General features: G+C 53.9%; 1 protein-coding gene across 1 annotated transcript in view; it reads left to right on the top strand.

Moving 5' to 3' along the window:
• The window catches only part of DKK3 (dickkopf WNT signaling pathway inhibitor 3), a 43,624-nt gene extending 29,924 nt beyond the window's left edge, over positions 1–13,700 (top strand). The window contains exons 4-7 of the mRNA XM_044258836.1: positions 9,943–10,035; positions 11,284–11,428; positions 12,385–12,541; positions 13,396–13,700. Of these exons, the coding sequence (XP_044114771.1) occupies positions 9,943–10,035; positions 11,284–11,428; positions 12,385–12,541; positions 13,396–13,615 (615 nt within the window). The 3' untranslated portion in view covers positions 13,616–13,700. The remainder of the gene's footprint in view (positions 1–9,942; positions 10,036–11,283; positions 11,429–12,384; positions 12,542–13,395) is intronic.
• Positions 13,701–17,373: the final 3,673 nt, after the last annotated feature.

Below are 17,373 nucleotides of genomic sequence, written 5' to 3'. Positions count from 1 at the left end.
AAAATATTATTCATTTATCCGAAGTTCAAGTTTCACTGGGCATCCTGTGTTCTTTTTTTTTTTTTTTTTTTAAAGATTTTAGTTATTCATTTGACAGAGAGAGATCACAAGTAGGCAGAGAGGCAGGCAGAGAGAGAGAGAGGAGGAAGCAGGCTCCCCGCCGAGCAGAGAGCCCGATGCGGGACTCGATCCCAGGACCCTGAGATCATGACCTAAGCCGAAGGCAGCGGCCTAACCCCCTGAGCCACCCAGGCGCCCCAACCCCCCCGTGTTCTTATTTGCTAACTCTGGCAGTCCTCCTGGGAGGCCCCAGAACTAAGGGGTCTCGTGTTTGCAACAAGGAGTCAGTGTGTTGGGGGGGAGGGGGTGTCAGGACTGGGTCCTTTCCTCATACTGGGAGACTGGAGGTGCTCCCACACTGGGTGTTGTGACCTCGTCCATCTCGTGCCCGGGCCCAAGTGCCTGTCAGGCTCCTGACGGCTTGAGCAGCAGGCGTCTTGTGCAGACGGAGCGCTGTGTCCTCGGTGTGTTTGACAAAGGTTAGACCCAGGCAAGAGCCCCGTGGTTCCACCCCCCTGTCGGCGAGGGAAATGGGGGGTGGAGGCTGGAAAGGGCTCCCTGCACTGTTTCTAACGTCGGTGGGGCGACAGTGCTCACTTGGTTAGTGAGGACTCAGGCACATGGAGAAGTTTCCTTTGGAATTAAATAGGGGCGTGACTTTGACAGGGGAAACCTCACTCAGGCCTAAAGAATGTGCTGGAAGTTCTGAGTGTGGGGCTGGCCAGCTCGGCAGGCTGGCAGCAAGACAGGATCCCTGGAGGAGGAAACAGGGTTTTGTCTGGAACACCCTGTCTCCAGCCCTGAAGACACTGGGTGGTGTGAAGGCTGGTACGGGGAGACAGCTGTCAGAGGGCCCCCGGGCGGGGTGGTGGTGGGGCAGGGACCAGCAGTGGGGGGAGGGGCAGGAGGAGAGCAAGAGCTCCAAGACTATTTCCCAAAGGCTCCATGGCACTAAAGGGTCCAGAGAAGGTGTTCTCCATACCTGGTGTGCCAGCCCCGCTCAGGGGGTGGGGTGGCTGGGCACATTCCTCTTTCATGGGCTGGTGGCCTGGGGAAGGAAGAATTGGCAGGAAGGGCCCCAGGGGACCCGGGCTGCCGCAGACATCAGATACTGGCTCCTGCCTGGGTTTTTCCAAAGGGCAAGGTCTGTTTCGTGGGTCGGGCCAGAACTCCTGATGAGGTTTGGGGCCCCCACCTGTCCCAAGCTGGCTGCAAGTTTCCAATGCAGGATCCAGGAGAAGGGAGGGGGGTGCCCTGCTGTGTTCGAGACAAATGTGCATTTTACACGTTCCTGCGACTGGCCTGATTTTAAGGTCAAAAAATGGCTGAGGAAGGGGAAAATCTGACTTAGAAATCTCGTGGAATGAAGAGGAGGCTCCCTGCTGCTTTCTCTCAGCACCTCTCCTAGCCTCGCGCTGGGCCCAGCCTCGGAGTCCCTGCCCTCCTGCAGAAGCAGCACCCGGGCCCCCGGCAGGCCTGCGCCCCGGGGTCTGACCCGTCTCCGGAGAGCACTGGGTTGGCCTTGAGCTCTGGCCTTGCCACTTCTTCTCCATGACCCTGATGAGTCACTACCACGGTTTCCTTGTCCATGAAATGGGGCTCCTCTCATTCGGTTTGGAAGGCAGCAAGGAAAGATCATGGGTGCCCAGGGTGCCTAGCGCCCGTGGGGGATTGTGGTGTTTTCCCTTGCACACCTCCTATCGTCCTTGGTCAGGGGGTCAGTCCTGCGCCTCCTTGTAGTTCTGCGTGACTGTCCTCCTCTCGCCGTGCCCCACAGCAGTGGGCTCCAGGTGAAGCAGGAGGACCTCTGTGGGGATGTGAGGAACCCTGGCTGAGACCTCATATTCTGGGCCCTTTCAGTAGAAACGGTATTCCACTAATAGGACAAAATCAGTCGGTTAAGCGTCTGCCTTCCGCTCAGGTCATGATATCAAGGTTCTGGGATCGAGTCCCGCATCGGGCTCCCTGCTTAGCAGGGAGCCTGCTTCTCCCTCTGCCTGGCACTCCCCCGGCTTGTGCTCTCTCTCTCTGACAAATGAATAAATAAAATCTTAAAAAAAAAAAGGACCGAATTCACTGGTTGAAGCTTAAGCTCAGAAAGTTGTTCAAGCCTTTCCATGGACACCTCTAAGCTTCTGCAGGGAAGTGAGCCCTGCAGATAGAGGTACGCCCTGGTGGCTAAATCCTGGGGGCAGGTGCTGTTCTAAGCACAGGTTCCAATCTCCCCTCCTAATCTGTGCAATAGCCACAGGAGGTTCTCATTTTACAGATAAGGAGACTGAGGCACAGAGAGGCTCCGTCATTTGCCTGAGATCACCCAGCTTGTGAGTGAACCCATATTCAAGCCCAGGTGTGTGCCCCAAACCTGGGTCTGCCCGTCATGCTGCTCCAGGTACACTTGGCACCAGGGGCCCATCAGGGGATAGGAAACCAGAGAAAGCCAGCAGTGTGGGAGTGCACGGACAGGGCCGGAGAGGGTGGCAGGCGCCCCACGTGGGGACAGCTCTCCTGGGTGCCCAGGGCCTTCCCGGGTGGGCAGTCCTCAGTCTTGGGCAAATCAGGACGACTGTTCCCCACAGTCTGCTCTTCTCTGTGGGAACATCTCAGCTCAGGAGGTGCAGAGGACAGAGAATAGCCCTACGTGTGGGAGGGACATTGTTTATCTCACAGATTGTACCATCTCTCATCTTGGGATCCTTCAGGGGCACAGCCACCCCATGCTCAGGGCCAGGAAGTGACCGTCTGCCCAAACCTCCATAACCATAGAATGGGCCTGGGGTACCAGAGCCTAGAACTTTCTGGTTGATGGGGCGGTTCTGCCGGGAAACCATGTTCTGGTCCCTGAGATTCAACATCCATCAGAAGGAGCCAGGGCCTCCCCGCCGGCCTCCTCTGTCTCCTCAGGGAGATGCTGAAGCTCGGGACCAGGGGCTGAATGTGGTGGGAGATCCCAGAGGAGAGCCATGGCTTGCTGGGGGCGGGGGCAGGGCCAGTATTGGATTCTTGAGGCAACAAAGACTCAGGCTGGATGACTCTTGTGTTTTCTCTGAAGGGTTTTGGAGGCTCAGAGTCCAGAATCCAGGTGCTGGCAGGGGTGGTTGCTTCTGAGAGCCATGAGGGAAGGACACACGCAGGCCTTTCTCCCTGGCTTGTACATGGCTGTCTTCCCTCTGTCTTCACATCATCCTTCCTCCCTATGTACCTGTGCCCAAATTTCCCTTTTAAAGGACACCACACCCACTCTAATAACCTCAGCTTAGTAATTCATCTACAATAATCCTGTTTCCCATAGGGTCACGGAGGTACCGGGGGTTAGTTAGGTCTTCAACATACGGATTGCGAGGCATAAATTCAACCCACATGGGCATGTGGCAGCAGCGAGTGTGGTGGGAAGAGTGAATCTTGGCGTGGGGTGAGGGAGCAGTCTGAGGGACTTGGGTTTACATCTTAGCGTCTCAGACTCCTTCAGTGATCTTGGGATCCGAGCCTCCTTCTCCGCGAAGTGGAGACTGAAAGAGTTCCTCTGTTCGTTCCTCCCTTATCCTTCTAGAGAATGGCATCCTCCCTTATCCTTCTAGAGAATGGCAGCTGTGCGCCAAGCGCATGCAGGGGGACATGTAGTGGGCGCGGTGCAGATCAGGGGACCCACTAAAGCTCAAGCAAGTGCAGACACACAGTAGGTGCTCTCTGAACGTCCACTGCTGTCCTCTCCCCTCCAGCCGCAGTGTGCAGAGCTCGGAGGGCAAGTGAGTTTCAGTTGGTGGAGGCCCCCTGGGCCTCCATTTCATGTGTCCTATCCAGAGCCTTGGGCTCAAGTGAACACTATGGATGGCCCTGGCCCAGGCAGGGTCCACCCAGGTGGCCCCCTCCGTGGGGCCTCACGAGAATGAGACAGCCCAGGGCTCCCAAGGAGTGTGGGAGCCTGACAGAGCCCAGTGTGGGAGCACGAGTGAGCCGCTCGCCCCGCACGGATGCCCGGGGAAGCCTGCCAGGGCTCATGTGCTATGTTCTCCCCACTGCTCTGGGCTCCTCTGATGAACTCTGAACTGGAAAATCAAAGATGCAGGACAGCACCATTGCCATTTTCCACTATTTCACGATGGTGTCAGAGCCCTGGGGCTGTTTCCAGGCCCCCCATCCTGCCAGATCGCCAGCCCCACCTCGCCCAGCTCTGAATGGAGCCCCGCAGGGCCTCGGGCCAGAGCTTTCTAAATATAGCTTCCTCCTCCTCCAGACAACAAAGAACAGATCCTCTGAATGGCTTCCGTCCTGACTCCGGCCTCTAGGCTGTTTGTCAGACTTGCCCAGCAGGCTGGAGGGAGGAGCAGCAGGAGCAGGGAGCGGCCAGGACTGGAGAGGAGGCCTGAAGCCTGGTCCTGAGGGACATGGAGGCCACGATGCCCAGGGGCCATGGCCGTGGCCCTGTCTTCCTGCCTCTTGCCACTGGGACTGTGTGGGGTCTGCGACCCTGTCCCAGGCAGGCTCTGCTAAACTGTGACCGAGGGACAGGAGACTAGGCAGTGCCGAAGGAGGAGAAAAATGATGATCTTCTCAGGAGATGGGAAGAGCCGGCCTTTAGGGTTGAACCCCCAACTCCACCTCAAAGCTGGGTGATGGCGGATCCTTCACTTTATACCTCAGTTCCTCATCTGGGATGTGGGGGTGAAAGCCCCCGGGGAGGGGATTAGGGAGAACGTGTGCCTCGGGGCATCCGTGCCGAGGCTGTTAGGACGCCATGGGTCGCTGGTGAAACACCAGCCCAGATGGGAGCAGTAAGAAAAGCCAGAACTACTGAGCAGAGCAAAATCCTGGCTTTCTCAGCTCCGGGCCTGGCTCTGCTTGGGAGGCACCAACCCATGTCCCCCCCCAGCCCCACCTACTCCGTTCTGTTTACGGTAGGAGGACCTGACCTGTCCCCCAGGTCTCTAACGCCAGGAAAGGTGGGACCTTATCTCCTGCAATTAAGGAATGAGGAGAGTGAGGAGACCCAACACTAACAGCCTGGTCATATGGAAGCCCGCTCGTCCTACAAGGAGAGGCCACGCTGCTCCAGGAACTTTACTCCAGTTGGGCTTACAGGCCACTGCCCATTGATCTGACCCTCTCTGGATAGAGATCAGTCAGGACTAGATGTGAAATCCCTGCGTGTGGCCAGGGACAGAGACAGAGCTGCCCGTGCAGATGTCAGCTGGTTTAGACAGCCCTTCTGCTGGTAAGCTGGTCCCTGGCAGGGCTGCTCTGTGGACATAAGGTTTTCTCTTGCTATGGCCCCCATCCACAGGGCACTAACTCAACACAACAGCGCTCTGAAGTCCATCCTGTTATGCCCTCATTTTTTTTTTTAAGAGAAAGCATGAGCCAGGGTGGGAGGGGTTGGGCAGGGGGAGGAGGAGAGAGAATCTTAAGCAGGCCCCATGCTAGGCTCCATCCAGGGCTCCATGCCCGACCCTGAGATCATGACCTGAGCCAAAATCAAGAGTTGGACGCTTAACCAGCGGAGTCCCCCACCCCAGGAGCCACCGCCCTCATTTTCCAAAGAGGCTGAATCAGTATATCCCAAGGTCACACAGCTATTAATTAACAAAGCCAGGATTCAAACCTAGTGATGATGGTTCTTAAAGAACAGTTGTAGGGGCTACTGAGGGGACACATCTGTTTTGCCCGAGTTTTTGAGTCTGAGAGACCACCAAGCCAACACCGATGTAAACACACGAGGGTTTATTCAGCAAGCTTAAGCTTGGGCCCAAGTATACCTGACACAGCGGTGTAGGGACCTGGACCCCGAATCAGACTACAGTCAGAGTTTTTAAAGGCAGAATAAGGGTGGGCGAGGACAAAGGGGATGATGTTGGTCTCTAAGGAATTTTGGAAGCAAGGTCTCCAGGACCTTGAGGGACTAGCTATTGTTGGGAGAAAGGTTATTTATTACTAGTAATAAAAATCTTCTCATTAGACCCTTTAGATGTCTATCAGTGGGTCATATGCTTGGGAATGATCGCTGACACTAACTTGGAGATCTAGAGATAAAGTTTCACATTTCTCCTATCAAGTGTCCTTGTTAGTGAGATTCAGGTTTAGAAGAAATTTAACTTTATTTACATTTCCTTCTGCCTCAGCCTCCTTCAGTTTTATGGTGGGGAGGGTGGCATTAGGGCTTGGGGAACTGAGTTATTTGCTTCTGGAAATTGTGCTGTTGTTAAGATAGCTTCTTTGTTGTAAATCTCTAGGACATTTGTAAACCAAGGGAGACTCCTGTCTTGCAGGATTATGATCTCTGCAAGTTAACTATTTGTTTTTCTTTCAGGGCAGCCAGGGGTGACTGAGCAATGTCACACATACTACCGAAGGGAGGGGAGCGGGTGGAGAGGGGGTGCAAGGTGCCAGCTTTTGCTTTGTCAAGATGGCTGTACTTATGTCAGGGCTGGACTCGAGGTGGGTACAGCCTTGTTTTTCTTGGCTTCCACCATATCCACAACCAATAGGCTGGCGGAGATTAGAACAAAAGCCCCGGGCTTTCTCCGGGAACAGTCATGTGGAGCTGACTGACGTCCCTGAGCTCCAGTAGTCAGCAAAAACATGGGAGCAGGGGTGCCTGGGTGGCTCAGTGGGTTAAGCCTCTGCCTTTGCTTCAGGTCATGATCTCAGGGTCCTTGGGATCAAGGCCCGCATTGGGCTCTCTCCTCGGCAGGGAGCCTGCTTCTCCCTCTCTCTCTCTGCCTGCCTCTCTGCCTGCTTGTGATCTCTCTCTCTGTCAAGTAAATTAAAAAACAAAAAAACAAAACAAAACAAAACCCTTAAAAAAAAACACAAAGATGTCAGCAGAGGAGACCGAGGGTTTTAGCTTACTGAAACTTTTCAGAAGTGTTTGGCAAGGTTCTGTGCCAAAAATGTTCTCATACCTCGAAGAAACTGAATGCCTTCACTGGGGCTTTGCAGGGAATGCTTTGTCATGAGGGGAAGAAGAAATCCCAAAGGATGAATGTGCCCTCCTCGTGATGGAGAATGGTAAACAGCAGTGCCTTGCAGGGATTGGTGCCTAAGGGGTCTTAGCGCCTATTTTTTTTAACTTTAAGATCTGGAAAAGGAAGCATATAGTGAAAGCATATAGTGAAAACGCCATTGTCTATAGGATTCTTGGGAAATGAGAAGCCAAATTAATGGAAGGTGGAGGGGTTTTTTGCTTGGGTTCCCAAATCCTTGCTAATGATCAGCATTTTGTTAGCCAGATTGCCATGGTAACTTACGAGTGGTTCCATCTATCCCACACTTAACTCTCGTGTGCCCCCTAGACGCCAGGCACCGTGCTGGGTGGAGACACAGATCACACAGAGTCACCCTGCTTTACACAAGTGGGAGTCTCTTGTCCTCCACTTGCTTGTTTTACTTATTGAGGTATTGTAAATAGTACACTATAAAGAACTACTTCATTCTTTTTCACGTCTGCCCATGGCATTTCCCTGGGAAGTGACCATATATATATACATTGAATCTGTTCCCTCTTGTTGGGCCTTTGCACAATTTCCGGATTACAGTAAAGCAACAATATAGCCTTAAACATATCTGTACTTTGATATTTGCCCATCTGGACAAGTGTCACCTGGACGGGAAGTGACAGGGTCAAAGGAGATACAAATTAAAATTTTGGGGTAGATACTGATGAATTGCCTACAAAAGCATCTTGTTCAGTTTTAATTACCCCCAAAGCATGTGGCAATGCCTCTTTCCTCAATTCCCTACCAATACTGGATATTATATTAGTTTTCTCGTGCTGCTGTAACAAGCTACCATGAATTTAGTGGCTTTAAAACAACACAGATTGGTCGTCTTACAGTTCTGGAGACCAGAAGTCCAACGCGCGTCTTCGCTGCGCTGAAATCTGAAACGAGAGCGTCAGTAGGACTGCTATCCTCCTAAAGGCTCCAGGAGAGATTCTTCCTTAGCCCGTGGCCCCTCCCACCTTCACAACCGACAAAGTCTGAGGGCGCCTGGGTGGCTCAGCCAGTTGAGCCTCCAACTCTTGGTTTCAGCTCAGGTCATGATCTCGGAGTTGTGAGGGTGAGCCCCACGGCAGGCTCTGTGCTCAGCGAGGAGTCTGCTTGAGATCCTCTCGTCCCCTCCCTCTGCCCCTCCCCCCACTCCTGTGCACACGTGCATGTGTGCACTCTCTGTCTCAAATAAATAAGCCTTTAAAAAAAAACAAAATCCAGGGAAACCAGGAGTCTCTCTGACACTGCCTTTTCTGCACCCCCTCCCAATTTCAGAGCCTCTTGCAGTTACCCTGAGCTCACCTGGATAACGAGGATTCTCTCATTATCATCAGGGCAGCTGACTAGCATCCCAGCTTCCCCCTGTGACCTGAAATTTTCCCTACCTTGTAGCCTGATGCGTCCATGGGGCCCGGGAGTAGGATGTGGACATTCTGGGGTTGGGGCACTTCTCTGCCCGCTCCAGATGGTATTAACCTTTTTTACTGGTGTCCTCTCTACAGGAAACCAGGGTATCCTGCTCTTTTAAGTCGCATTTTGTCAATTATTTGTGAGGTTTAACATCTTTTTCTGTGCGAAGAGGCAGAATGGTTTCTATTATCCTAAGTTGTCTGTTCAGGTCTTTTGTCTCTTTTTCTATTAGATTGTCTTTTTGTTGTTGTTGTTGTTGTTTTCAGCTGAGTTATAAATTCTTGAGGGCAAGGACTTCTTCATATTCATGTTTACATCTGAGTGCTTAAAGATATGGCCAGATTCAGAGAAACCCCTCAGTGCCCGCTGGCCCTCCCTCCCTCCCTCCTTCCCTCCCACCCCTTGCTCTTGCTTTTCTGCTTTGGAAGAAGTGTCTGGACCTGGATTCGCCCAGCTGAACCGGCAGACTTGAGTGTGTCCAGAGGGCGTGATGGTCTTATGGCTTACTTACTGCGCCGTGGACTTCTCAAGCCATGATGGGCTCTGGAGTCAGGCTGAGCTGAGCATTTTCAGCTGAGCATTTTCTGGTTGCTGGTATGGGAACAGGACAAGCATTAACCCCTCCTTTTGAGCTGCTTCACTTTGCCGTGTTGAGGCCATGGCAAGACCCACCACCAGTGACCCATGGAGCAGCCCCAGGGCAGGGGGCAGGGGGGCAGGAGGGATCTATCTCATGACTCTGCCCAACAGGCTGCAGGGAGAGATTACTTTCTCCTGTCGCTGACCTAGAAATGGAGGCTCAGAGAGGCTAAGGGGACCCCCAACATGGTATGGCTAATTTGGGGTATGGGGACTCTTCCCTATACTAGGCCTTCCCGGGGCCTCCCTCTCTCCCCCTTTTCTCCAGCCTGATGGGCACCTGGGCCACAGCGCCCATGCCAGCCGCACCCCTCCCTCCCCTCTGCCGAAGCCAGCAGCTGCCTTTGCCTGGCAGACCCAGCCCTGGACCCAGACTCGGAGGAGAGGGGGCCCCAGGGAGCCCTCTATGGCCCTTTCCTTCCTGGTCAACAGCATGGGCTCCCGCTCCTCCTGTGTAGCCGTCCCAGGGCTGGAACCCATTAGCGTTTATGAACTCCATCTGCTCTGCTTGGAGACTGGCCCCGTGTCTCTGTGCTCCCCGCCCTGGATGTGTGTGTGGGTGGGTGGTGGTCGGAGGGGCGCTGCACACAGATGCTATTGTGTGAACTGGGGCGGCAGCCCGGAGGGCAGATGTCCCTGCAAGCTGTGTGGGTGAGGGCCCCGCCTGGCCGGGAGGGTGCGGAAGCTGAGCAGCGGGAGCCAGCTGGGCTCTGGAGTGAGGGGAGTCTGGAGACTCTCTGGAGCCCCTCTGGAGCCTGTGGGGCCTGGGATGAAGGGGCTTTGCCCTTCCAGGGCAGTGTGGGCTCAGCTCCACCGCCCCCGGATGACGCCGCTCCCCCCTCCTCAGGAGTGCATCATTGACGAGGACTGTGGGCCCACCAGGTACTGCCAGTTCTCCAGCTTCGAGTACACCTGCCAGCCCTGCCGGGACCCGCAGACAGTGAGTGTGCCCAGAGGCCTCTGCGGCTGCAGCAGAGGGACTCTGGGGGCTGGGCTGCGTCCCAGAGAAGAGGACTTGGGGGAGAAGGCCAGCAGCCCCATGGTTCTCAGTTGGGCTTCCAGAACACTTCGGTGGGGCCCTTAACCATGTCCATGCTGGGAAGGGCCTCTCCATGGTACCCAATGGGGCCAACTCCTAGAGGGACTAGGAAGCCACCTGCAGACCCACTGACACTTTCCCCTGCCACATGGTCCCTAACTTCATGGCCTGCCTCATGGAGGACGGAGGGAGAGGGGGAGGGAGGGAAGGCAGAGTCCCACCCCTGTCCCTTCCCCTGGGATAGACCCATCCCCAGAGATACAACCCATGACACTACTGCAGTCCCCACTCCCACCCTCCAGATCTTCCGCTCTGCCCAGAGAAGGCAGAAGGCAGGCTGGGAAGAAGCCAGAGTACGGCCCTAATAGACACTTCACAGGGAAGCATGAAGCCAGGGAAGCGGAAACTCCCTCCACCCAACAGATGTTTTGGACAAAGCCATAAGGGCTAATCAACTCTCTTGTCCTTTTTCATGAAGAAGACAAGAACATAGCATAAGTGCAGAAAACAGGACTTCTCACTCCCCTGTCCGGTGCCACCTGTGATTAGGCAGCTGCCGTTGTCCCCCACGCCTGCCATGTCTGAGCGCCACCGCGCCACCACTGAGCGCCATGTCTACCCCACACCTGTCTGAGTGCCACCGCAGGGTCCCAGGCTGCTGTGCAGATGCCCAGCGGAGGCACCCATGGGCCCACCCCACCCATAAGGCCTCCACACTTGGGCCTTGAGTTAGCTCCCAAATCTGGCTGCTACCTGCATCTGTGAGCCAGGAGCCACCTTCCATCCCGACCTAGGGAGCGAATAGAAAGGAGACAAGGCACCAGTCTGGGGGGGGCGTCTGCAGGACACACTGCGTCCTATGCAAAATCTCAAGTTGCATAGGAAGACCCAGGTATACAGGGTCCCTCTCAGGTGCTTTTTTCCAGTGTTCTGACTGCACCCATCTCCCATCTCTGCCTCCGTGACTTCCACTAAGAGCCCCACAAACCAAGCCCTCAGTTGCCCCCATGCCACCCCAGTGTGAGGAGAGCGTGTGCTTCACCGCCTTCCCTGGTGGCATATTCAGGCTTTTGGAGCTCGGAGCGGGCGCAGGCCGGGGTCTCTCCAGTGCAGGAGCCGGCCTGCTAGTGTTTGCCCACCTTTCTGCAGCTCTGTACTCGGGACAGTGAGTGCTGTGGAGACCAGCTGTGCGTCTGGGGTCACTGCACCAAAACAGCCATCAAAGGGGGCAATGGGACCATCTGTGACAACCAGAGGGACTGCCAGCCCGGACTGTGCTGTGCCTTCCAGAGAGGTGGGTGGGCTCTCCGCTGGGTATGGGACAAGCCCTGTCCCAGGCTCCACCATACCAGGCTTCCTGGGGCCCCATCCACGCCAAACACAGCTTTTTGGGGTCCCACCTCCTGGGCGGGCCCCCAGATGCCCACTCAGTATGTGTCCTGGTCCTAGAACCTCTGCCTGAGGCAGGTCCCCACCTGCAGTGGACCATCATGTCTCTCTCTGTCCCCTGTTGACTTCTAGAAAATTTAAACTTCCTTCAGGATGCATGATCCCAGGGCAGGAGGAACACCCCCAAAGGGTGGGATTTGAACAACCCCTCCAGCTCTCCATCCTCTTTTCTGAGGATGGCCCCCTTCTATTCCCATTCCATTCTCTTGGCCGCTCCTGGGGGAGCTTGCTCAGGGACTCTCCCCTCCTGCCGTGTTTCTATAAACCTCTCCCGTAGCTGCCTCCCCAGCTCAGCCTCTGCCAGCCCCAGCCCACCTGGTCCCTGCTGTCCCAGCCATGTTCCCCAAAGTCAGCTCTCAGTGGGGCTCCTCTGGCAGCTGGGGTCGCTCTGTTCTGTCTCATCAGTTAGGCTCCTCAGTCTGCCTTTCAAGGCCTCGGCCAGCTGCAGCCTGTCTGTTCGCCTTCTCTCTCCGGGGCTCCCAGCCTTTCCCACCAAGCCCAACCCAGGCCTTTATTGGCGAGGGTCCCAGCCCCGAGGGCCTTTCTTACACTCTCAATTTCTTCAGACCTTTGGCCTTAAAATCCAGCATAAGTCTGCGTCCCCATGCAGTCCTCCCTAATTGGCCCAGCCCTCTGGAGCCCGTCCTGCCATTGTTTCTTCCCATTCCGCCTCTTCAGTTTTAATCTCCGCTTTGTGGTTGAAGGTGGAAGGTCAGGGCTGCCCCCCACTTCTCCGCTCCTTTCCGTGGTGCCTCCCTGCTCAATGCTGGGCACGCAGGGATGACTCTTCCCTGGTCCCAGGTCTGCTGTTTCCTGTGTGCACACCCCTGCCTGTGGAGGGTGAGTTGTGCCATGACCCCGCCAGCCGGCTTCTGGACCTCATCACCTGGGAGTTAGAGCCTGATGGAGCTTTGGACCGATGCCCGTGTGCCAGCGGCCTTCTCTGCCAGCCCCACAGGTGAGGCCCTGCCTGTCCTCCCCGTCGGAGGTCAAGAGCAGAGCAGGGGCCACCCAGTGAGATCTCAGGAGCTGAGGGGTGATGTGGATTTAGTTTCCCACGGATTTAAGTGGCGGTGTCCTTGGGTCATCCAGGTGGAGAGTCTCCCAGCTGTCCTGTCTGTCTGTCCATCTTGGGCTCATGAGAAGCTGTGGCTGGGGGTACAGGTCTGGAGCTGTCTGCATGCCGTTGAAGCCTTTTGAGTAGGTGATCCAGGGACAGGGTATAGAGGCAGAAGAGCTGGGGGCTGAGGCAGGAGCCCAGGCCCTTCACAGTGAAGGACAAACTGAGGAAGAGCTGGCAGAGGTGAGTGAGGAATGGGGCACCGCTCATAGTGTCCTAGCTGCTGAGAGACCATGAAGCATCTAGGGGTGGCCTCCCTGCCTGCGCTACTCTCCCCACCACCCCCCAGAATCTGGGGTGGCTGGGCAGACAAGAGGACTCCCCTGGCCCTGCCTCACGAGGCCTGCGGCTCCCCATGGGAGCAGCAGATCTAGCAGGCAGGCCAGTGGCTGAGAGGGGCTATGCGCGGCCCTAAGCCCTCGGGCCCCGCAGTGCCCAGGGCCTGCCCCCGGGAGTCTCCGGGACAGGCCTCTTTGGGAGGTGGGGGAGCCGCCCCTCGGAAAGTGACCCTCCCTCAGCAGACTTTCCTAAGGTGAGATGTGGACAGGGAGGGAAGACCCCGTTGAGGCGTTAGAGGAGGTACGAAGGCGAGCTCAGAGCTAGGGCCCCGTTTTCCGGCGCGGGCCCCCCCCACGTCGAGAGCCCCGAGTCAGCTCTCCCCACAGCTGAGCCCAGCCCCCGTGTCGCCCCAGCCATAGCCTGGTGTACGTGTGCCAGCCGGCCTTCCCAGGGAGCCACGCCGACGCCGGAGACAGCCTGGTGCCCAGGGAGACCCCCGACGAGTACCAGGACGGCAGCTTCATTGAAGAGGTGCGCCAGGAGCTGGAGAACCTGGAGAGAAGCCTGTCCATGGAGATGGCGCTCGGGGAGCCCGGGGCTGCCTCTGAGCTGCTGGAAGGAGAGGAGATTTAGACGGAGGCCTGCTCTGCACGCGGGTAGACATGCGATAGAAATAGCTAATTTATTTCCCCAGCTGTGTCCTCTAGGTGTGGACTTACTGGGCTTTTTTCCATGGCCTCTTCCCAGTACATTTTCCCTCTGGCTTAAAACGAAGAGCTGTGCGTTTGTCCAGCCCCCTGGACTGTGTGCCGTCCATCACAGTCCCGGTGCCTGGGGACCGGGGGGGGGTGCGGGAGGGTGGGGGGCTGGTACACTGGTCCAGAGTATGGGCCACTCGGCCTCTGCTGGCTGGCACCTGGCACATTTCCTTTTTTCTACATCACCTTGAGAATTGGAGGAGGGGAGGGGACGGAAAAGGATGTGGATGTCCCCGTGATGGGTTTTGGGGAAATGAGGACTCTCATACATGTGGAGGAGAGTGCCCTGCTTTGCCAACATAAACCAGGTGAAATGTAACACAGGAATTTTCCATGTACTTCTTCCCATGGGCACAGGCAAGCTGTGCCTTCCACTGCTGCGGGTGACGTTTTCTGCTCACTCCGTGTCACGTGCGTCTCTGTCCTGTCAGCAGTGTTCCTCGGCTCCTGCGTCTGTGCCAGGGTAGCAGTTTCAGACCCTTCACCACAGTCTGGCAGGGAGGGTGGCGGTCTCCCCGTCTGTCAGCATCTTGGCGTCTCAGGGACATCAGGTTGCTTGCCCGAGTCACACAGCTAGTGGAGACCAGAGCATGATTGTTCCCAGGTGTGGGACCATGTGCATGCTTTCCCTGTCCCTCCTTGCCAGCCCAATGCCACCTAAAGTACCCTCTGAAAGGAGGATGGATGGGAGTTTTTCTTTTGAGGCATATCTGGAATTAAGGTCAACCTGGTTCACTGTTAAGATTAAACTTGTACTGTTAGACATAGCATTCTCCCTGGTGTGGGGGTGGTCATTAATTCCAGCGGAGAAACGAATGGTGTTGACATTATCCCCCTATGGCAGTTATGTTAGTGACGTGGAAAGTACATGATTGGTGCAGAATATATACGTTAACTTGCCAGAAACAGTACTTAAGTAATGGTAGGGCCAGGATTATAAATGAAATTTGCAAAATAACTTACCAGCAACTGAAGACCGTTACCAACCACATGGAGAGAATTGAACAAAGCAAGGCTCTGTGAAATATGGATGTAATATCCAAGCTGAGAGAGCACTGGACTGTATGCTCTTCTGTAAATGATATTTTCAGGTGCCATGGACTGTTTCCATCATGTATTCATCCAGAGTTATTAAATTTTAAAATTGCACATGATTGTATAAGCATGCTTTCTTTGAGTTTTAAATTATGTATAAACACCTATGTTGCATTTAAAAAATCAAGCATAAATCACTTAAACTACTCCTTTGTAGTTTCTTGGATGTCTTCTTTCCTTTTGACTTTGAATAAATAACACTTTTATCCAGAAAAAATAAAATGGAAATGAACCACATTGTTTAAAAAAAAAAACCACCAAAAAACTCTGCCACATAAGTGAATTTTCCAGACAAGTGAAGCACACCTGTTATAGCACCAAAATATTTTAGAAATGCTAACCATTTTTGTCAGGGATTAGTGTTAAGAGTGTGAATACTTCAGTGTCTTCTGAAAGAGTGAATGGAATGTATAGGGCTCATTAAAAAAAAAAAGATTTGAGAAAGACCATGAGTAGGGGGAGGGGCAGAGGGAGAAGCAGACTCCCCACTGAGCAGGGAGCCTGATGCAGGGCTTGCTGCCAAGCCCCTGGGATCCTGACCTGAGCTGAAGACAAATGCTTAACGACTGAGCCACCCAGGCACCCCTGACTCTTTTTATTCAAATGCGGTTCTGAACCATAACACAGATCTTCAGGGGCTGTAATAATAAAACTACCATATATTAAGGTCAGCTGGGTGGCAGGCACCAGAGTAGGCAGTCTACCTATATTACCTCATTTAATCTTCGTTGAATCTAGGAGTATTTTCTTCATTTAACAGATGAAAAAAAGTGGAAGCTCAAAAATATGAGGAGATCGGGCAGCTGGGTGGCTCAGTCAATAAGCGATTGCCTTTGGCTCAGGTCATGATCCCAGGACCCCTGCATGGGGCTCCCTGCTCAGCGGGAAGCCTGCTTCTCCCTCTCCCACTCCCCCTGTTTGTGTTCCCCTCTCACCGTCTGTCAGATAAATAAAAACTAAATTTAAAAAATGAGGTGATAGAGCTAAAAGTCCAACAAAAACAGTATCTAGTATAGTCTGCTCAGGATATACCGACAATTTTAAGATCAAATATAGAGCTGTTCTCTAGTCAACGTCAAAGTCATCATGACGGTTCTGTATCCTTATTACTCAGCAAGTCTTTACTTAGAACTAGGTACTACGATAGGCTCTGGGGGTGCCACGGAGAGCCAGATAGGGCCCCTACCCTGAATGCATCATCACAGCCTCCTGAGAGAGGCACAGTGAACTCAGCACCCACAAACCAGTGAGCCCGGTATCAGAACGGTGTTACAGGAGCCTCAGAGGAGCATGTGGTTTGGGAGAGCTGGCATGGGGATCAGCTCTCACAGCTCACAGGAGTTTATGAGGTAGTCAGAAGGAATAGGAAAGGGCATTCAGAGCCAGGGGCAAGAGGGAGGGAGGGAGGGAGGCAGGCAAGAAAAAGGGCTGGTATAGAGAGGAAACCGAGTAATTCACAGAGGCTGGAAGGTCAGGTAAATTTGAACAGGTGTTTAGAGGAGAGGCTTAAAATGGTTTCATTCCATAAAAATTTTAGAGTTCCTACTATATGTCAGGCCCTACCTATTAGGTGCCAGGAGACCGTGGTACATGAGAGAAAACTTGGTACCTCCCTCACAGAATTCGTGGACAGGTACATCCTGCTCCAGCCCACTTCCAGTGGGAAATTGAATCAGCCACACACAGCTGGCAGTCACTTGAGAAACAGAACTCCTGCATAGTCGTATCTCAAGTTGGTACTCCTTAAACGGGTTACTCAAGCATTATAAAAGAAGCTGAACACTAAGTATGCCCTCTGTACTGGGGAAAGAGGCAGTCTGGTAGCAAAGAGAGGGAGCATGGTCCCCACTTCTGAGGCAAGGCTATAGAGTCCACTAGTAATTCTTGGTTTGGTGAGTTCTCCAGCTCTAACCAGTCAGAAGACCTGCTTCTCCAGTGCAGAGTAGCTGGTAAGGCGAGGAAGAGTCGGTGCTGGCATGGGGAAGTGTCAGAGCATTCCTCTCCGATGCTTTTTTGCCCTCCTAGAGTGGCCACTCTGATCGCTGCATTCTTTTCTGAAGGATCACACGTTCTCACACACTCTTGTTTCTAAAAGCCAAGTTCTGAGAACCAAGTTCTATGTAACCAAGTGGTTCTATAGCACCCTCCTTCCCCACAGGAACAACACTGAGGATACCCAAGTGTACGCCTGGTCTTAACTGGCCACAAGCTTTATCTGGGCCCTGAACTGCTTTGCAAACCTGACGAAAATATTTTCTAGCCCCTCAGAAAACTATACGTCCTGCACAGTTTTGCTTTTTTAAAAGACTTGAATTGCCTTATAAGGCTTCTGACGACTAGTGACCAAAATATTGACTTGTTTTTCAAAAATTAAAAAGAATTTAGATGGAATAGTTTTTATTTAACAAATAAAAAAATTGCTACTTAAGATTATCCCTCTTGGGCGCCTGGGTTAAAGCTTCTGCCTTCAGCTCAGGTCATGATCCCAGGGTCCTGGGATTGAGCCCTGAAGGGAGGGAGCCCTTGGCAGGGAGCCTG

Source organism: Neovison vison, chromosome 7 (genome assembly GCF_020171115.1).
Source record: "Neovison vison isolate M4711 chromosome 7, ASM_NN_V1, whole genome shotgun sequence".
NCBI lineage: Eukaryota > Metazoa > Chordata > Mammalia > Carnivora > Mustelidae > Neogale > Neogale vison.
The sequence above is the reverse complement of the archived record's forward strand: the minus strand, read 5'-3'. Positions and strand labels throughout refer to the sequence as shown.